Source organism: Tursiops truncatus, chromosome 16, assembly GCF_011762595.2.
Source record: "Tursiops truncatus isolate mTurTru1 chromosome 16, mTurTru1.mat.Y, whole genome shotgun sequence".
NCBI classification, from domain to species: Eukaryota; Metazoa; Chordata; class Mammalia; order Artiodactyla; family Delphinidae; genus Tursiops; species Tursiops truncatus.
Genome location: NC_047049.1, coordinates 685,891 through 707,333, shown reverse-complemented (window position 1 = coordinate 707,333; position 21,443 = coordinate 685,891). Strand labels below are relative to the sequence as shown.

The window sequence follows — 21,443 nt, the reverse complement described above, 5'->3', positions numbered from 1 at the left end:
ACGTCTTACGATTGAGGAAACTTAACGCTCCGCAGGAAGTAACAGCAGAGTGTGAATGATTTGCAGTGTCACATGTGCCCTATGCAGATATTATCAGTATAAAATTCATTCCTTAGGTAAAATAAGGCTTTATTGATTTTGAATGTAGCATTGTTCCAACTCAGTGAAATAATTAGTGTTGACTTTGGTGCACACTTTTTCCTGACTTTGGGCTGGCGGGCGCTGTCTTTTGGTGTGTAGTTGGCCAGTCCATTTGCACGTGATTTACATTCCTGTGATGGGGCCTGTGAGACGGGCGTGGGGTCTGCAGGCTGGGTGTGGGGAGGGGCTAGGAAGAAGCTCCTGGGGCGGGGGGTGCAGGAAGTGGCCCGCGCGCAGCCGTGCGGTGTAGGAGTGAGTGGTCCCCATCGCGGCCGCGGCTCCCCCGCCCACCACAGGCTGCTCACACAGCTGCCCGTGCTTGCCGACCCCGGTGTCCCCAGGCTGTCCCCCACCTACATAGCGCTCACTGTGTGCGCAGGGTCACGGCCGTATCGATGTGATTCCTTAGTGAAGGGGCCCCTGTTCCTTTGCCCAAAGCCCCGCTTGGGGCAGTTTTCCTGATCCAGGCGGTTGTTTGTCTCTGCTTCCGTCCCACCACGGCGGGCCGCCGGCAGGGCCCTTCCCTCAGCCTCGGCCGGCTCTCTGGGTGGGAATCGGGCCGGGCTCTCGGTGGCAGCGGCAGGGCCCGGGTGACGATCGGTCAGGGGCAGACAGGTGTGATGGAGCGCGTGTCACCCGCCGCCTGGAAACAAATGCAGCTCCTGGAATGTCCTGGTGAACAACTGAAAAATTGTAAAGCTCTTAAGGACTTTCAGGCTTGTTAGCATTTTTTGACAGGAAATCAGTGAAGCAGTGAACGTAAAGAGTGGTCCCGTCGACTCACAGTTTACCTGTTGTCCGTTCATTCAGCCTGAGTGACGCGCCCACGCCCCCCAGTCCTGAGCTCACCCAGATTACCAGGCCCCCCCGTCCTTCTTCCGGGACCCTGCGCCACTGCGCCGGGGCTCCAGCCTCACGCTCCCAGGGGGCCCCCAGGAGCCCTCCGAGCAGACCCCTCCTCTGACACCGCAGCTGGACGGCCGACCCCGGGAGCTGCGCCCCAGGAGTGTGGCCCACTGGGTTCCACAGCCCGTTCCCAGAGGAGGGCGGGCACAGGGTCCTGTGAAGGCCTGGTGAGGAGCGGCTTCCTGAGGCCTCCCCGGAGCTCCCGGGGAGGTGGGCATTGGCCAGCCTTCCGTGTGGGCGACGCCTGAGTTCCTGTGACGGGCCAGGGTCCAGGCAGAGCTCGGGGTGGTGTGGGCTGGCCGGGCTCTGCCTTGTAGACCGGCCGCAGCCCGTCGAGGAGAGCGAGGTGCAGGGTCTCCGGGGAAGGACAGCCTGCCGTGGGCCAGTGCCCGACTCGTGCCCACTGCGTGCACGGAGCTGCGTCCGCCGTCCGGGCGTTAGTCCTCACGCTGGACCGTGAGGGTAGCCAGTGCAGGGCTTTGCTGGCTGGTCCCCGGTTGTCCGGTGCCTTCACCCCCAGGCCCACGTGTGCGAACAGCACAGCCTGGTGTCCGCCACGCGCAGCCAGCTGGCGGAGGTCCTCCTCCGTGTCCGAGCCTCGTGGTGCCCGTGGGTTGTAACTCAGTGGGGGACGTAGCCATTGGGCTCCACGTGTCAGCCACATCCTTTCTGGATTTATGTCTGTTAGACTCGCCCATCCAGGCTGTGCTGCTTCCTGTTGGTCCCAGCCCTGTCCCTTGAAAGAGAGGAAGTGGCGTCGGGCAAGGCCGGTGCAGGGTTCCCGCCGGGGGGCCGTCTGCGGCTGCCGTCTGCGGTGGTGCGGCGTGGCTCTCAGGGCCCCCATCGGCGGGGGACTTGTTGGCAGGGGCTCCACACCCCCCTGTGCAGCCGGGTGCTGAGCCGTCAACAGGCCGCCCCTCCCTGCCCAGACCTTTCTGAGGTGGTGGCTGGGCGCCAGCGTCTCTGGGCTGCGCCCCCCCAGGGTGAGTCCCACCAGCTGAGCTGTTCCTACTCCAGACCCATCGGACAGGAGGAAACGAAAAGCGGACAGAGCTCGGAAACTGTATGTGCGTTCCGTGTTCCCTGCAGAATTCCTGGTGTTTTCAGAAAAGGCCCACAGTGTCGAGCCCGTCACCTTCCACCTAGAGCCGCCCTCCCGGGTGCCTTGTGTCCCGAGAGCCCCGGACACCACCTCTGAGACTCACATGAATACCTGTCCTGAAAATCAGCGTGTCCCATGGTTTTCCCTTGATTTTGTGTCTCTTGCCTTCCAGAAGTCCTGCTTTTTAACTATTACAAGGAAAAGTGGGCTGAGATTTGGGGTTTTCCTCGTTGTATGATTGTGTTCCGGGTTGAAAGGGAGGAATGTCAGCACGCTGATGGCCCCTCCCCGCGTTTACCTTAAAATCGAATGATCACGTGCCCAGCTCTCCTCCACGTCACGGCTAATTTTAATGCATCACTAGAAATTCCTTCCCGTCTACTTCCTCACCTTCGAACCTGATAATCTGTAGTTGGGATGTTTGCAGTTAGAAGCCAAAGAGGAGAACCACGTGCAGACATGCTGCTACGATTGCGTGGATTTTCCGCCATATCCTGCTGGCGGGACGGTGCCCACTGCGTCCCAGTTGTGGTCGCATCGCCAGATGGGCAGCAGGCAAGGCCCTGGTGGGGAAGTGCTGACTACAGCCTCCCTCCTCTGCAAAAAGTGGAGGGACATTCAGGCGACGGAAGGCTACAAAGCCCGCTCAGCTGCCCTGGATCGGGGAGGCCCTGGCCCTCTGCCGCGGCTCTCCTGCTCCCAGCCGCCTTCCGGGGTGGCCCAGTGTCCGCGATGGTCCCAGGAGGCCCTGAGAGATGGGCTGCAGGGCACTTCCGCATCTTTCAGATGGAAACTGCTACACGTCTCTCTTCATCTTGATATTAATGTTTGGTTGTCAGCTTTTATTGGTGAGTTGAAGGATGAGGCCCAGGGACGGCAGGTGTCCCCTTGGAGCAGCCCTTCCAGTGCTGTGGACACCGTCCCCCGTGTGTGCCCCCCCGCCCCCCCCGGTAAGTGGCTCAGGTGGAGAAATACCTGTGCAGGAGAATCAGTCAGAGCGTCTGACTTGTACTCTGGGCCCATTGCTCCAGGTACTGGGCGAGCACAGGTGATTTTTTGTTTGTTTAATTTTTTTTTATTAATCCTCCACTCCCACCCGCCACTCAGGAAAAAAATGGCCGGACGCATCTTTCCGGGCTGGGGCCAGACCAGCCGGGAATGGGCAAGGCTGAGGTTTATATATCAGTTTACGAGAGCCAGTAATGCAAGATGTGATTGTGCCTGGCTAAAGATGGCTGCTACGAGCGGCAGCAGATGTTACACTGTGACCTGAACCGGTGGGGCTGCGGCCCCGTTGGGGTCAGAGCTGCGCTATTTAATCAATGTGCACGCTTGTTCCAACCATCGAAATTATTTAAAGGGTTTTCAAAAGAGAGAGAACAAATCAAATCAAATCACAACTGTTGTATCTCATTCCGGAGTCAAGTGTAGTTTTTAAAATGTGGGCCTTGTACAGCATCTCCTCCCAGTTTTCATCTATTATCACAATAATTGAGTTTGTAGCTGGAATTAAATTTATCAAATTGTGTTATCCTCTTTAGAAATTGGAGAGGTAGCCTGGCAGGGCGCGGCAGAGTTAATCCGCTTTGCTGAAGCCCCCGGTGGCTCCACGGGGCCCATCCAGGCAGCTCAGACATCTTCCTGTCACCCTGGACACGCTGCAATTTCTCCTCAATCCCTTGTGCAAATAGTGACACTTGAATCGAGCATTAACAGGCTTAATTACTTTAAAATTGTCATTTTAATTTACACTGATCTAGTATTGATCATACAAGCAGAGATTAAGCTGTTCAGTGGAGCGGATGATGGGGAATTAAACATTAAAGGGCCCTCCAGGGGCTGCGCGCCGCCCGGCGGGAGCCGAAGAGGGATGATGCTTCCCGGTAATGAACTGGCAGCATGCGGGGACATGAATCTCGGGCTCCTGGAAAAGTGGAAATGATGGGGTTTGGGCGGCATTTGCAGGTTATTCATTCGCTGCCATGCATCAATTCTCCGGTGATCCATCTGCCTCGCCAGCGTTTATTTATCCAGCAAATTCCGAGCTGTGACCTTTTGGCTGAGACGTCGACCAGAAGTTGGGGTGGAGATTTTTCAGGTGTAACTTTTGTAAGTGTCTGTTATGTTTCCTTGTGTCTCGGTCACACCCAACAGACGCCTCCGTCTTTCAGATGCGCTGGGGATCTGGGCCGCGTGGCGACAGCGGGAGTGGCGGGGCCGGTTTAAGCGGCACTTTGGTCCCTTTTCAGACGACATGACTTGAGAGTCTTGCATTTTCACCAAGGAAGTCTTGGCCCTTTGCCACCTTCCGGTTCGCCTTTAAGTTTTCTTATAGTCAGAGCGACCCCCGACCGTACAGGTGCTGCTGGTGGAGAGAGCATGGAAATGAAGCGGAACATCCCCTTTTCAGAAGGAAGCACGTTGACAGACTCCTCCCGGCTCGCGCCAGAGCACATCAAATATCTTAACCTCAAACCGTTTCACTCTGTGGAGGTTACGTAATAAAAACTTAACGTGATTGGTTTTATGGCTCAGCAGGGAAGAATGAAAATCTGGATCCGTGATGGCTTTATTTTAAACAGCGGCCTAGAGATTGAATTAGAGCCTGATCGGGGAGGTGAAGAAACGCCGCTCCCTCGCTCAGGAGAAGCGTGGATTTGCACTTGGGAGCGTTGGAAGGGCTTTATCGTTTCTCTTCGGCGCGACTTACAGTCTTGTCTTCCTTTCTACTGGTCTTGACTAGCTCACCGACCGTCAGCCGCAGCAGTAGCTCTTTCTGGTTGGTTGGGCTCTGTGGCTTCTGCAGAAGCGGCCTCGCTCCGACGCATCACAGCGCTACTCGCTTTTACTGGGCACCTCCTGTTTGCCAGGATTGTCCCGAAAGCGCGACCGTGATCCCCCCATTTTATAGCTGGGGACTTGGGCACAGAAAGGCCAGAAACACTAGCGACTGGACCCGGTGGGCAGTCCAGAGGGTCACAGGCGCGGCCCCTGCAGCCCCGCCCGAGGCGCAGATAGACGGTAAAGAGAGGGAACGCACACGCGTGTTACCGTAACCCTCCGCTTTTAGACCTGCCAGCACATCCTTACAGAGGAGGGTGGGGCCTCAGTGACCCGGGTTCATAAACTAGGCAGGACGATTCCCAAGGACACTCCTGGGACAGGTGGCCGTGCTCTGTCGGGCCCTTTTCCTTGACAGCCGCGGGAGGGTGACGGCCAGTCCTCCGTGCGCTCGCCAAGCCCGCTTGGAGTGGCATTGACGCGCCCGTCAGCTGGTCAAGGGCGGGTCGCGAGGCAGCCGGCAGGACGGACTCCAGGAGGGCTCTCCTCTCTGGCACGGGACGAGGTGCCGCTAGAGGCTCCTTGAGACTGTCCGGGCACGGGGACGACAGGCTCGCAGCGCTGGGGTCTTTGCTGTGAGCCCAGGGCAGCTGTGCTCCATCACGGCTCTCCCTGATCTCCTTACGTGTGTTTCCCGAGGTGGCCCCAGCTCTCCTCGTCGGAGTCGGGGCGGGGGGAGGCTGCACGTCCCACAATGACTCAGTGGCTCCCAGTGCAGGTAGTGTCGCGCGTGCACACGGGAGGGCCTGCCCTCCGTGCCCTCACGGCCCCCAGCACTCGAGGGGCGTCCTGCGTCCCTGCCCAAGCGGCCCCCACCCCCCTGCAGTCTCTGCGGCCACCCCTGGCCAAGCCCAGGCCCACAGACCTCCTCCCGAGAATCCCCTCTCCCACCAAAGCCTGGCGCCGCCCCCAGGCCTCCGGATCCGCCTTCTGCCCGGGCCCGGCCCCGGGCCCCCTGTGTCCCCCTCACCACTTCAAGCCCCGTCCCCTTCCCACCGGCATCCACCCGCGTGTCAGACCCTCCCCTCAATCGTTTGCCAGTGACTCTGTGACCAGTGGGCAGGCAGGACGTGTGAGGCCCCGGCCACTGAGGACAGGGTGCACCTGGGCCTTGTCCACCCCATCCCGACCGTGCAGGGACGTTGGGCTCACGGCTGGGGGGACTCGGTGTCCCCACCGGCCTCCTAGGAGGTGCCGTCAGGAGTCCCCCCGCCATCGGTTTTTCCTACTGGGCCCGATAGTCCCCATCAGCGCACAGGCCAGTGTTTCCCTCTTTTATGGAGAAAAGCTCTCCCGACCTTCTCCTCCCCTAGATTCTCTATCCTGAGGAAACACTGATTTCTCTTACTTTCTAAGGGAAGGGAGCTCTGCGGTTCCGGGGGGAGTGCAGGCGAGGAGTGGTTGTCGCGCTGCTTCTCCGTGACCTCGTCAGTAGGGTCAGTAGGTCCCATTCCTGTCGAGGCCGCAGGGGGCGGCTGTTGTGACCTGGCCTCAGAGAGAGGCAAGGGAGGAGGGGCCTTCCTTTCACGTTATGGGCATCATGCTGCCCGCGTGATGTGAAATGTGGGGCGCATGGGAGCCACCGCCTTCCTGCCTTTATCTGGTGCAGCGCGGGGCGGGGGGCAGCAGGCTCACCGAGGGGGCAACGCAGAGACAGTGGGAGCCTCTCCCGGCTGACCGCCCCTCCCTGCTGTGCCATTGTATTCCCCGGGCCGCGGCGGGGGCTGCGCGTGGTGGAAGATTCTCACCATGCGCCCGGCCTGGTGGTCAACTCTGAGCGGCTGCGTCCCGATCCAGCGCCGCCCGCTGCGGGTCACAGCGGCCCTGCAAAGCAAACACGGGGCACACCTCCCACGCCACCGCTGGGGTCCCAGTAACGGGACTGGGGTCCCCAAGTCAGGAAGGGCAGGTGCGGGACGTGAGCACGGGGCGCTGCTGCAGGGCCGCGCTCTGGACCCCTGTGCTGCTCACCCCCGAAGAGGGCGAGGGGAGGAAGGTGGGCTGGAGCCAGGGCAGCGGCGGCCGGTCAGCGTTGGGCCGGGCAGGTGAGCGCGGGCGCCGAAGCCTGGGGGCCGGTGTTTGCAGCTGGCGGGGCCCTGACTCCAGGGAAGGACGGGAGGCCGCGCCGCTGGTGCTCCTTTGAGGACACTGTGTCCGTGGTCTCTCACAGACCTCTGTAGGCAGACTGGACCGGGCACCCCTACAAATGAGGCTTTCCTGGCGTGTTTGCCCAGATCACAAGGCTAGAAACTGCAGAGCTGAAGACAAGATGAATGAACTGCAGCAGGTGGGCCAGCAGAAAATGGTGAAAGGAATCGTGGAAAGACAAAGGGTGGAGTGGGAGGTGTGTGGTCTGACAGACGTGGAACTTGAGCTGAGGGGAACGCTGAGGGCATCAGTAGTCGTGTTTGAACAGAGAATAAGTGACAGTTTCTAGCATATAAGAGACAAACACACAAACTCTGCAATCCCAATGGGCCCCAAACAGGATAAAAAAACAAAATCTGTGTCCAGACAACAGATGATAGTGAAAGTGAACAGAGCCCTGGACAAAGGGGCAGAGACGGGGTCCCTCCCATGGGGCAGCCGTGACGCCGACGGCCTCCTTCCCAGCCGAGGCCGCGTCCCAGAAGGAAGCTGCTGGCGTAGGATCCCAGGTCCACAGGACACCTTCAGGATGGAAGGTGAAATCGACGTTTTTATTCAAATGAAACCAAAAAGGATTTGTCACCAGCAGACCCACCCAAGGGGCGATAAATCCTCAAGGACATTCTTCTTGCAGAAGGAAAGGACCCCAGGTGGAAAGTAGAGGCCGGAGGACCGAGAGCGGTGGGCACGTGCGGGGCGAACGGGGGGGGGAGGATCGCCTGCAGTGTAGACGCAGGGTTGAAACCCACCAGCACCAGCACGAGCAGGCGGTGGTGTCAGTGGAATCAGTGTCCGCAGGGCTCTGCCACGTTGAGAAAGGGCTGTGAGGCTTGAGCGGCTGGGGTCCCTGCGAGCCATGCCCTTTGCAGATGCTGCTGTTTTAGCATTTCTGTGGGCTCAGGACTGGGTTAAATTATTTGAAACAGAAGTAGGTGGCAGTTTCCCAATATAATTGAAGTTTAAAAATCAATTAAACCTTTTCAGTAGCATTTTATATTCCCAGGCTTTTCTGATGGCAGAAGGTAGTTTGTAAACGGCGTGCGTCCGTGTTGGCTGCTCTTAAATGCATTTTACTTTACTTAATCCTACGTCCATGATGCTCATAGCCTGTTTCTCCAGAACATTTGGAGGAATGAGACTGTAATTGAAAAGCTAATGATTTTTAGAAGACAAAAGCTGAGAGTCAGAGCTGTTTTAATAATTAGGATGCAAACGCTCTACATAATTTAATTGGCATAAAGTTGATTGATTTACTTGGTAAAATCGTTTAGACGTGGAAGTATGACAACAAATTTCATAATTAAATCTGTTGTTATTTTAAGTCTGGTATTTTTCTTTGCTCGTTATCAAAACTTTCCATTTGCAAAGGTATTATTATTGAAAAGAACGTTCATACCGCAAAGGAATCTCATTTGGGGACGAAAAACTTAGGTGATGTGCAGTTAAAGGTGCTTTGCGGGTACTTGCTGAGGGGCTCGGGGTCTGCGGCATTTCTCACCTTGCCTTGGAGGCTGATGGGCCCACAGCGTGAATTCTGTTTCCCACCTGCTGTCAGGCGTCAGCTCCTGCAACTTGTTAATCAGGCCAAGTCAGTAGCATTTCCCTTTTGAAAAGGAAGGTCCAAGGTACCGCCTTGAACAAAAGCGAGTGATTCCGTGGGGGGAGGAGGGTGTAGGGTCGTGGACAGGGGCATCTGAGAGCGTCTCCCAGGTGCTGGGTGGGTCCGGGGCCCCCACGAGTCCCTGCCCTCGGGGAGCAGCAGCTGCCTGGGATCCTCGGCTGTGGGATCCTGCCACAATTTCTTCCACATCACCACTGCCCCGAGCCGTGGGATCCGGGCTCGGTGCCCAGCCCCGGGCACTCAGTGTGCCGGCGGGTCAGGCCCTGTGGCCATGCCCCCTCAAGACCACCCCCAGGACACCTCCTGCCCTTGTCCTGTCCTCTTCCCTGACTGTGCCTGGCCCCCGCTGACCATTCCTGGTCCCCACTGACCCCCTGTTCTCATGACTTCCCTCTGTCCCTGCTGACCCCCCAGTGTGCTTACTGACCTCTCCGTGTCCCCGCTGACCTTCCCATGTCCCCGCTGACCCGCCGTGTCGCTGCTGATGGCCCCCTGTCCCCTGCCCTTTGCACTGGCTCTTGTCCGTCCTGGGGGGCTCTCCACACACCAAGCACCCCATTGACATCTGGGCCCAAACGTCTGTCCTGGACTCCGGGCCTGATGTCCCCCTGAGGTGTCTTAGGGCCACTTCAGCCCCAGCTTGTCTAGAGCTGGACGCCTTCCCTCCCGAACCCTCCCCGTCCCAGGCGATGGCAGAGCCCACCTCCAGCTGTCTGGGCAGCGCCCCGGCTCCACCTGTTCTGTCAGGATGTCCTGGGGATGGCGCCCCCCGCTCAGAGGCTGACCGTCCCTCCGAGGCCCCCGTCACCGCCCCACGCCCCGCGCCCCCCTCGGGCTCTCAGGCCAGACTTCGCGCTGCCTGAGTGCGGCTCGATATGGTGCGGACGGTTTGTGGGGTGCGTGGGTTCTCTGGGAGGGCTGTCCTGGGCCCAAGGTCGCCGTGCGCAGGTTGGGGTGGGACCAGCGTCCTTGCAGCGCGGGGCCATGGCGATGCGCCCTCCCCGCAGCCCGCCCGCGAGGCCGTCTGGTGACACGCCAGCCCTCTTCACGCGGCGACTGGGAAAGGTTAGCAGCATGTCACCCTGGTAGGGTTTGTCGCGGGCCAGGGGACGCTGAGTGGCCGTCGCCGCGGTTTGCCCCCCGTCAGGACAGCAGTGCTGGCACTGGGTACTGGGCAGCCCAACGGGGGACAGCACAGCCAGGCTGTGACGGGGCCCAGCGCCCGGGGGCACAGCATGCCAGCCGCTCTGGTGCACGCTTTGTAAAATGCTTTTTAATTCAGCAACGGAATGTCATTAACTTCGTAAGTGGATGAATACAGTGGACAACCGATTTGATTAACTTCAGATGCCGCAGTCGGCGGGAGACCAAATGACATTACGCACGTCCCTGGCGCAGGCGGGCTGCCTGGACTGGGGCTGCAGGGTCAGCGGGGGTCCGGGGGCGTCCTTCCGCGTTTAGCCCACAGGCTGACGTGGAGAGTCAGTCAGCTCCTGTTTGAGGTCGCAGAGCTGCTCGGAGAAGCAGCAACACCTCAACGCAGCGTCCCCGCGGCCGCCTGCTGGTGACGCGGGCTGACGCGTCCAGTCGTGCCGCCTTGTCCAGTTAGGCTGCCCGTCCGAGAGTTTATTATACGGCGAAGATCAATGAAGCTCTGCATTGATGGAAGCAGGAGCCTTGTTTCATTTATCCTTGTTTATAATCTAATGAATGTTATCGTAACTTTGCTTTGATTTATTACTCCATCTATTAAATTGTTTTAAGCCCGGAGTCTTGGGGCTTCACTCCTGTGAAGCGGTTGTTCCCCTTATTGGTGAAAGTCCTTATTCTTTGCAGTCAGGCTCAGCTTCATGGAGGCGCTAGAGGCTGCATTAAGTTGCCCTTTGAACTCTGCGCCTTGGCTCCAGAGCCGTGGACCTGTCTCTCATCGGGGTGTCCTGCGCCTCTGCGACTCTCTCGCCTGACCGGTGGATTCGTGCCACGTGCCAGGCCTTGTGCGGGGGACTCAGAGGTGACCGGACCACCCTCAAGGAGCTCCCTGCACTCCCGGTAAAGAAGGGAATAAGCACACAGCCAGAGTGGGCAGCACTGCAGAAAGACAGGGCTCTGTGGGGCTGCAGTCCGGGAGGGCTGCTCAGAGGAGGCAGCATTTCCATGGAAACCTGCGGCCTCAGGGCTCTATTCCCATGGAAACCTGTGGCCTCAGGCTCTCGTGAGAAGAAGCTGGCACAGCAGGTAATGCCTTGATGACGGCAGAACTTGGCCATCTCCAGGCCTGGGAGGGCCAGTGTGGCCAGAGCTTTGTGAGCTGGGCGGGCTTGTCGTGAGGAGGGGTGACTGGAGAGCAGAGGAGCACAGGGCCAGACTCCTGGTGGCCCTGGCAGCAGGTGGGGGAGAGGCGGGGAAGCAGTGGAGGAAACGAGGGTCCCACCTGGTGTGGGGCAGGGGAGGTTAGAGACACGTTTCTGTAACCGCGGAGTTCATGCGGGGAGTGGACGTTTGGGGCGGACGTGGTGGTGGAGAAGCAGCGGGAGGTGTCCAGAGAGAACGAGGTTTTCGGTGGGAGCAGGAGGGGGACCGGCGCCGTAATGTCTGAATCGGAGAGGCTGGACTCTTGCGGGAAGTCGCGTGGGGACTGAGTGCCCTGCACCTGAGGCTGGCCTCCGGGGCAGGCGCTGCAGGGTGAGCTGATGGCTGCTGCCACGTGGAGCTGGGGAAGAGACCCCGGGGAGGCCGAGAGTGGTGTCCTGACACCCAAAAGGAAGGCCCGTGCAGGAGGACGGGTCGGTGACAGGAGGACAGGTCCCATGTTGCTGGGAAGCTCAGGGTCCCAGAAGGTCTCCTGTGGGTTTGCAGCTGGGCCGGCACGAAGACCTGGCTTAGCGATTTCACCGGGTGGTGAGGACAGAGACCAGGTTGGGAACAGGCAACACCCTGGACACGGCACAGCAGACAGAATCCAGCGAGGTGTGAACATGGGCATCGTGATCAAGCCAGGCCGATGCCAAGAACGCAAGACTGGCTTAACATTTTAAAGTCTCTTAAAGCAACTGGCTGCTTTACCATCCAGAAGCCAGACCTCAATGTGGTTAAAGATATGTCATGTTTATGGGCAGGAAGACTGAGTAGTATCACCAAGACGTCAGCTGTCCCCGAGTCGATCTGTGTGTGTGATCCTAACTCCAGCAGGATGTTTCGGGTGTAATCTGGCCGTTGTTCTGGAGTTTTATATGCAAGTATAAAGGGCCCCAAATCACAGAAGCAATTGTGAAGAAAGGCAAAACGGGGCATTTATTTATGCTACTAAATATCAAGACTTACTATAAAGCTAAACTAGGAAAAAGTGCTGTTAGAAATAGACCAATGGAACAGAACCGAGAGCCCAGAGAACAGATCCCCAAACGGATGGAGATGTGGTAAATGAGTCGTCACATACGTAAAGGGGAAGCCGGACAGTGTGGAATTCCATGTGGAATGAAGTAACGCTAGATCTCACCTTGCGCCATACCCACGAGTAAGTCCCTGTTAGTGTAAAAACCTAAATGGGAAAGAAACAACCTTACACGTTCTACATGGAATATTGAGACTCATTGTGGGATCAGACTAGGGAACTGTTTCCAAACAAGACATAAAAGCGAAACCATAAAGGACTATGTCGGCTACTTTGACTACCTTAAAAATAAAGGCTTTCATTTCATGGAAGATACCATAAAAAACTGACTAGGTAAGCCACAAGGAGTGGGGGAATTCTCTGTAATACCAGTAGTAGACAAGGGAAATAGAAAATAAGCAAAGGATAAGAATAAGGTGTTCACAGGAGAAACCCAAGTTTCCACTCCTCTTAAAAAGAGGTGCTCAGCTGCACGAGTCTAAGGAAAATGCAAATAAGATGACAGTGATGTGTAATTTCACCCCAGTCGGCTGGCAGAGATCCAGGTGTGCCGGCACCAGGTCCTGGCGAGGGTGTGGGGCAGCAGGCACTGCTGGGCGCCGTGTAGAAACCTGTGTGGAAGATGCCCATCCACCGTGACCCAGAAGCCCCAGCCGCATGTCACGTACACGTACATGCACATGTAATGCACGCGGGTGTGTATGTCTCCCATGTGCTCAAGGACACTGTGCAATGTTCGTTTTAGTATTGGTTCTAATAGTGAAAACTTTGGAAGCAGTCTTCATGTCCAACAGCAAAACTGGATAAATAACTTTCAGTATTATTGTATATTGGATCTTATAGCATTAAAAATAAGCTAATGTTACATGTTGCAACATCAAACGTTTCTCAAATAGAACTTTGAATGGAAAATAAAACAAGTTCCTTAGCCAAAGCAATGTTGAGGAAAAGAAATGGAGCTGGAGGGCTCAGACTCCCTGACTTAAGACTGTACTACAAAGCTACAGTCATCAAAACAAGTTCCTGAGGAGGGAGTGGGTACGATGGTGCAGATAAAGTTGGTGAAGGCTCTGAGCCCTTCCAGGGGTGCCCTTGACCTTGGTCACCGACACTGAGGATGGCAGCCACCTCTGGGGGGACAGTTGCGTTGGGAGTGCCCAGCACAGCGGACGCCTTGGAAGCCCCCACACAACCTAAGGCCTTTCTAGAGCAGTTGCTTCGTGCCCTGCTCCCCCCATAACCCCCATGCTGACTTCTGTGCCGATCTCTTTATTCCTTCGTTCTGTTTAAACGCACTCTTTTGACCGTGTCTGTTACCTGGGCGCCACGCCCTGTGAGGGTGCAGGAGCTTCCGTCTCTCAACATCGCGAAGCCCCTGTGTGGTTTTCGGCGTGGTTTGCTTGTTCTCCTTGCTGCGCAGCGCTGCACTGCAGGGCTGGAGCACGAGTGTGTCTTCACCTTGTTAGGCATTTGGTCGCTGGGTCTGTTGGTGTTTCTGGCAGCGCCGCCTGCCTTCCCGTGCGTGTGTCCTGAGAGCCCCGGCTTCCGAGAGAGAGCTCTGTGTGTGTGTTTATGCACGGCTTCCCCTGGATGTAAACTCGCTGTGAGGCCGTGGAGCTGTGCGTCTCCCCACGGCTGTGTGCTCAGAACTTGCAGGTCCCCCATGTTATGAGGGCTGGGTCCCCATCACAGCCACATCCCATCACTCCCCATGGCTGGGTCCCCATCACAGCCTCTCGTGTCCTGAACTTTGTTCTCCGAGGGTGGAGATGTTTGCGTCTGATCCTGTTGGAATGTCAGTGCTGAGCTGAGCACAGCTGCTTCCCTGACGCCACAGCGCGTGTGCACACGCAGGGCCGTACCTCCTTTGGGGGCCCTGTGTCCACGGGGCGCTGTCTGCTCCCCAGGATGGAGCAGGTGACATGTCAGGGGTTCATCATAACCTCCGAACCAAGGGGCCTTTCCAGCCGTGAGCCATCCACGCCCATCGATGCTAACGCAGAGCAGCTCCCGACCTGTGGTTGCTGCAGGCTTGGGCATCAGTTATCAGCTGTGTCTTAGGAAGTTTTTATCGTCTTCTCAGATGCATTTATTTTATTTTTTTAAAAAATGACATGTTGAAAATGCTTTATCCGTAGAAACAGTGTAATGCAGTGCCTTCCGGGAGGAGCTGTGTTGCATTTAAAGGCAGTTGGCCTTCCCGATGGGCAGATTCCCTGGCCCTAGGCTGTGTGTGACCCCCTGGCTCGCCCTCTCCTGTCCTAGAATGCAGCAGCTGGCTTCTCGGGGAGCCCCCTGCCTGGGGGATGGCGGTGGGAGTTCCCTGGGACTTGGAGGAGGGAAGCTCCCTTCTGCAGGCGCCCTGGGAGCTGAGACCCGGCCTTCTTGTTCCCACGGTGCCCTCAGGGGCACTGTTAGCGCCTTGGGGTCGTGTGCGAGAAGCACGTGTATGGTTTCCTCTTTCATTGCATCCGGAGAAGAACATTTCGCTCCTGTGCCCCTTCCCGCTCAGTCGATTTGACTTGAGGGTTCGGAACTGTCTGAAAGCCAACTGGACGTGGGGGCCGAGGGCTAACCTGTACCTGGGCCGCTAACATCGGCGCAGAAATGATCGGTTAATGAATGTCTGATCCGTTTGCAAATAGAAGGTGGAGGGGTGTTTCCAAGCAGTAGCTTTTGCCGGTCAGTCCCTGGCCCGCAGCGGGTGGGCAGCGGCTCCGTCCGTGGTGCCCTTCGCAAATCCACACTTCGCCGACGTCTGTGGATACGTGGCTTCCTGTCCAGCGTGGGGGACATCTGCCTACGGCCCCATCCCGTGCCCTGGCTCTGTGTATCTGCAGAGCGGCCTGCAGCTTTCAGAGCTCAGCTCCCGCAGGCGAACGAGCGCCCAGGTGTGGCCTGTGGTCCCGTCAGCCGTTAGCCAACCTGCTCCAGGCAGGGGACTGGCTTCGCAGCACTGCAGACCCTCGAGGATCCAGTGGAGCCGGGCAGGTGGGACCAGGAGCCACACGGGCCGGATCCGGTCCACACCCAGCACCCCTTCAGAGCCCTGTCGCGAGAACTCTGGCCTTGGGTCCCCGTAGCCGCGGGGTGAGGCCGCCCCTGAGGCCATCCTGCTGCCAGAGGTCAGGGCGCCCGCCCTGTGTCTGCTGCTCCGGGGACACAGGAGCGGCTGGACTGCATTTCGCCAATGGAGAATTAATAAGCACTCTTGACAGTCAGGTTTATAAATATGTAAAAAGTATTTTAATTGTTTCTAGCAAAACAGGCAAGGAGTCAATACTCTGAGACATGACGAACACACTGCTGACAGGTGCGGGGTCAGAGGACCCGCGAGCCGGCGTCCCGTCGGCAGGCTGCTTCCCGCCACCTGTCCTCACAGCCTGTGACAAATGGGCCCTGAACTGTATCGATGGAGTCGGTCAGACGTTGAAAAAGTTGAGTTGAACTTTGACTTGAAATATTCATTAGAGCTAATTATGGATTTTCTGACTCTGTGAGTTACAGCTCTGCACCTGGCTTGGCAATTGATTTTCCATTTATTTACTGTAAACTTCTTAATATCATGTTAGCTTTATCACATCCAATGAGGCAATAGCTCAAATCTTTGCAATTGCGTTATTTACTTACGCATTTCCTGAGTGCTTTCTTTACCCAAGCAAACGGGAAGACATCCGTTTGCTCGTGGGTGTGGTCCTGCAGCTTTCCAGGGTCCAGTACTGCCCACGTCCCTCTTCTTGGAGGGGCCTTGACTGTCCGCGGTCAGAACAGAGAGCGGAGGCTGGTCCTCGGGTGTGTGCGCCAAGGTGCCCAGATCCTCTCAGAGAGGATTCGGGGCAGAGACCCGATGGGTGAGTCTGGCAAGCAGCGTGTGCACTCCGTTTACTTTGTGCCTGCGCCGTGGGGAGCCTGTCGGCACTGACCACATGCCTGAGTCCCCGTCACACACATGGATACACACGAGAAAGATGTGTAACTACACACGCGCACACACACACCCGGTTAAGTATGAATCCCAGGTAAACAAGTGACTTTTGGCGCCAGATGCCCCATCCCCACCGCAGCCCGGTCCCTGCACTTTGGCCTTTTCCTGAGGGGGGCGAGCAGGGCCGACTCATCGCCCAGAGCAGCTCCTGGCACCGGCGGGCGCTCCGTGGCCGCTCGGGCTGTCGATCGTGGATGGGCAGGGCCGGTGGCTCCAGAGGCTCTGAGGTCGCAGCTCAGTCCTGAAGGATGAGCAGGGATTGGACCGGGCAGCGGGCGGCTGGCCCGCCGAGGGGCAGGGGGAGCCACGGCGAGGCTGTGCTGCCCGGAACGGAGCCGTGTCCTCACTCAGGAGCCATCCACTCTGCCCCGACCCTCGCCCTCTGGACCACTGGACCCTGCAGCAGACGGGAGGCGGCAGGGGGCGGGGCAGGTGCGTCCACAGGGGAGATGCCTACTCGGGGTTGGCTAGGGCCGGCGCTCCTGGCGTCCTGGGTCGGGAAGTGTCTGCGGCTGACTGTTGAGTTTGGGGGCTGTGATTGGGCTGCAGTGAGCTGAACTCTTTTTCTCACCCACAGAGCTTCTTAGTCACCGCTCAGGACTGCTTTAGAAACGCTCCCGTGCTGGCCTCACTCCATTTCTCTGTTTGCTCTACAGGCACTAGGAAGCTTTTACTTTCTTCACGAATCCTTAAAAAACATCTCCCAGTTTGACTTTAAAGGTAAGACTCCATGTGTGCTCTGCTGTCTTCTGGGATTCTCCATCTTGGTGGACCCCCGACCCCCTGCCTGCTAGTCTGGCTTCTCCTGGTCCCTCCCACCCAGTGTTCCTGCGAGAGCACCGCATGGTCTGGGTCTGATCGAGGGGTTTGCGCAGTCACTAAGCAGGGAATCGTGAGGACACCTGCTTTCTGGCTTCTCTGAGGCCGAGGTGGCCGGCCTGTGCTGGGCGGCTTCCCCCTCCCCGTCCCGCCCCGCCCGCGGCCGTCCCAGCCCGTTCCCGCACCTCTGCCACCCCTCACGGCTCTGGCGGGTGACTCTAGCTTTCCTATAATACAGTCAAGAGGAGAGGGAAGTGTTTTGTGTCTGTGTACCTGTCGAACGTGAGAAAGTAAAAAAAATGAAAAACACAACTGGAGGGTAGCATATTTCAGAAGAAAATGGGCGAGAGCATATGTTTGTGGCAGAGCTAGAAAATGTAGCCCCGTGTTTAGTGGGTAAACGCTGTGTGTCTGTACTGAGAAGAGTCACCTAAGATGCTCATGACACGAGGGCGTGTGAGTCTGTCCCCTGATCTGAGGAGTTGCCGTCCCTGCTCCAGTCAGTCTGCGGGATGCGTGTGCATTTATCTTCCACGCAGGGTTGTCTCTTCGTGTTACATGTAAACCCGTCTGAGCTCCACTTGGGCTGTTGAGCCAGGTCGCATTAATCTGAGATGCCTCCCGCGGTGAGGTAACTGTGGGAGCGGCTGATTGTGTCGGTTTGTTCAGGTTCATTACCACCACTCACTCGGGAGACGGCTCGCACTCTCCAGGTTGGGAAGCGGTGATTCCATCAGCATTGAGAACAGGGTCCCAGCCAGCAGGTGATGTTCACCGGCCCTGTAGCCTGAGCTTTCTCTGCTCTCGAGACGCAGCGTCTGCCTTTCCTGCCGAGGAGCTTGGAGTGCCCCGGCAGACCTGGCGAGAGCCGGGGCCGGGGCCGCTCTTCCCATGACCCTTGCAGACACTGGACGTCAAGTGTCCTGTCCTCGGGCTGCGGAGCTGTGAGCAGAGGGGCTGTGCAGACACAGCGGCTCCAGACGAAGCTGAAACAGAACGGCTTGCACTTCCAATAAACCTGCACCTCAGGCTCCACAGGTGCCACGTCTGCTGAACTTTTCCTTCTTCCAAGTAACCATTTGCAGACATATTTTATTACTAAATCAAACTCGTCCGAAAGTACCTGGCTAGCACACAGCTTGTTTACAGCTGTGCCTTCGAGGTACATTTATTTGACTCTAGCGAAACCTCCACGCTGCCAGTGACAAGAACCATTATAAGACGGGCAGCGGCTGTGCCCTGAGCAGGCGAACCTGGCGGGAGGCTGTGTCGAGTCTGAAGACACCCCGGGGCGTGGCGTGGCAGGTGTTGCTGCCGACGGATCCCCAGCGCGGGCGAGGCCGGGGTCTCAGGCAGGCGTGGGCCGCCGGCCCCCGCTCCACAGCCCCGGCTCTTCGAGGCTCGCACTTCTGCCTGGAATTGAACTACAGCAAAAGCAATCCAGGTTTGTGAAGTTTGAATCAACTTTTGAAAAGAAACAGCCTGAAGTTTAACAAATGTGTTCCTACTTAGAAACTTGAGCTGAAAAGGGATGAAAGGGACTCCAGTGTCTGGTCCAGCACGTGATGAGCTTGGAAGCTGTCACTCAGTCCTCAGGAGAGACAATCCAAACAAGCTGAAAATGGGTGATTCTTCTCAGGTCCCTCAGAGGAGCAAGGTCACAGGGCAAACTGCTGCCCCCCAAACCGGGGAGACAGACAGACGGGCCCAGAGAGTCAGAGCCCACTGAGCAGAGAGCACCGCACGGTCAGGACACTAAGACAGGCCGAGCCTGGGCAGCTGGCAGGGGACGCGCACCCAGGCTCAGGGCCTGCGCTGTCGCGGGCTTTACCTCCTGGAAGCTAACCAGGTTCTCACGCCGAAGATGAGAGAAAAATCCCCAGACCTTTCTGGCAGGGGAGGGGAGAGTAGCTGTTGTGAAGTGTGCCCAGACAGCTCTGTTCTTCTTAAAGGCCTGCCCGCAGGGAAACCCTGAGCCCAGCCCACTGGGGTCCGATCAGGGCCTAACCCACGGGGCAGGGAGATAGCCGACTGCACCTCCTCTAGCCTTCCTGTGCAACCTGAGAAAACAAGAAGAGCCAATGAAGTCCAAAATAAGCAGAAGAAAGGAAGTAATAAAATTGGAGCCTATACGTCAGTGAAATTGAACAGAGACACTCACGAGAGAAAAGCAAAGAAGCCAAAAGCTAGTGCTTTGAAAAGATCAATAAACTTGGTAAACCTTTAGCCAGGCTAACCAAGAAAAAGAGAAGACACAAATGACTAGTATTAGAAATGAGAAAGGGGTCATCAGTACTGATCCTGTGGGCATTAAAAGGATGATAAAGGTATATTGTGAACAAGTCTATGCCTATAGATTTGATAACTTAGATGGCCCACTTCTTTGAAAGATACGATCCACCAAAACTCATTCAAGGAGGACTAGATGGTATGCATGGGCCTTTGTCTATTGAAAGGAATTCAATCAATAAGTAATAACCTTCTAAAAACATCAGGCCCGATGGTTTCCCTGGTGAATTCCACCAAACATTTAAGGAAGAAATTATACCAATTCTCTACAATCTCGCCCAGAGAATAAAGGCAGAGGGAAAACTTCCTAATTCATTCTATGAGGCCAGCCTTACCCTAATAACAAAACTACATAAAGGTATTACAAAAAAGGAAAACTATAGGCCAGTATCTCTCATGAACAGAAAATGCAAATTCCTCAATATAATATTAGCAACTCAAAACTAACAATGTATAAGAAAATTATACACTATGACCAATTCAGATTCATCCCAGGTATGCAAGCCCGATTCAGCGTCCAAAAAATCAGTTAATGTAATCCGTCACATCAGTAGGCTAAGGACGAAAATCACACGATTATATCAATAGATATAGAAAAAGCATCTGATAAAATCCAACACCCATTTATAATAAAAGCTCTCAGCAAACTAGGAATAGAGGAGATCTTCCTCAACTCAATAGAGAATATCTACAGAGATTCTCCACTAACATCAGAATCAATGGTGAGAAACTAAGGTCAGTAACAAGGCAGGGATGGCCACTCTCACCATTTCTCTTCAACATCATACTGGAAATCTTGGCTAATACAATAAGACAAAAAAAAAGGAAATTAAAGGCTTATTGATGGGAAGGGGCTGTCTTAATTCTTAGGTGACATGTTTACATAGAAAATCCCAAGGAACCACCACCACCAACAGTAGCAACAAAAACTGGTACCAGCAAGCAAGGTTGCAGGATATGAGGTTAATAATCATAATCAGGGGGGTTGGGGCCGTGGAAGTGCTCTGTGTGCCCCTGCAGCGGTGGGTGGTCAGTGGCTTTCCTCGATACCAGCATTGAACAGGTAGAATTTGAAATTAAAAACACAATATCATTTACCTTAGCACACATATAAAAAGAAGTACTTAGGAATAAATCTGACAAAATATGTATAATATCTACATGAGGAAGACTACAGAATCTGATTGAAGGAATCAAAAAAGACCCAAAGAAGTGGAGAGATAGTTCATGTTCATGGGTAGGAAGCCTCAGTATTGTCAAGTTCTTCCCAACTTGATCCATAGATTCAACACAAGCTCATTCAAAATCCCAGCAAGTTATTCTGTGGATATTGACCAACTGATTCCTAAAGTTTATGTGGAGGCAAAAGACCCAGAAGAGCCAACACAATATTGAAGAAGAACAAAGTCGGAGAACTGACACTACCCAACATCGAGACTTTCTGTAAAGTTACAGCAATCATGATGGTGTGGTGTTGGTGAAATCGGAGGACTGACACTACCCAACGTCGAGACTTTCTATAAAGTTACAGCAATCAAGACGGTGTGGTGTTGGTGAAAGAAGAGTCAGACAGATCAATGGCACAGAAGACAGAGCCCAGAAATGGACCCACACAAATACAGTCAACTGATCTTTGACACATGAGCAAAGGGAACAAAACAGAGCAAAGAGACTCTTCTCAACACGTGGTGCTGGAACCTGCCGGACATCCACACACACAAAAAGGAATCTAGTCACAGACCTTACACCTTCACAAAAACTTAAAATGGATCATAGACCTAAATGTAAAATGTGAAACTGTAAAACTCCTAGATGATAACATAGGAGAAAATGTAGGTGAATCTTGGGTTCAGTGATGACTTTTTAGATGCAACACCAAAAGCATGATCCATGAAAGAAATAATTTTAAGTTGGACTTTACTAAAGTGAAAAACTTACATTCTGCAAAAGACACTGTTAAGAGAATGAGAAGACAAGCCAGAGATGGGAGAAAATATTTGCAAAAGGCACACCTGATAAAGGACTGTTATCCAACATATACAAAGAGCTCTTAAGATTCAACAATAAGAAAGCAACCCAATTTAAAAGTGAGCTAAGGATTTGAACAGACATCTCACCCAGGAAGATATACAAATAGCAAATAAACATGATGAAAAGATATTCAACATCATATGTCACCAGGGAAATGCAAATTAAAACA

The 21,443-nt window shown here is 55.4% G+C and overlaps 1 protein-coding gene across 9 annotated transcripts in view; it reads left to right on the top strand.

The window, feature by feature from the left end:
• Positions 1–21,443, top strand: part of INPP5A (inositol polyphosphate-5-phosphatase A) — a 179,264-nt gene that overhangs the window by 100,178 nt on the left and 57,643 nt on the right. For 8 of the 9 annotated variants that reach the window (XR_004522562.2, XM_033842098.2, XM_073793781.1 and 5 more), the window contains one exon: positions 16,792–16,855. The exons of the other annotated variant lie outside the window; for it this stretch is intronic. Coding sequence is in view for 7 of the 8 variants with exons in the window: in XM_033842098.2 (XP_033697989.1) it covers positions 16,792–16,855 (64 nt within the window). In the remaining variant the exon portion in view is untranslated. The remainder of the gene's footprint in view (positions 1–16,791; positions 16,856–21,443) is intronic. 9 annotated transcript variants of the gene reach the window in all.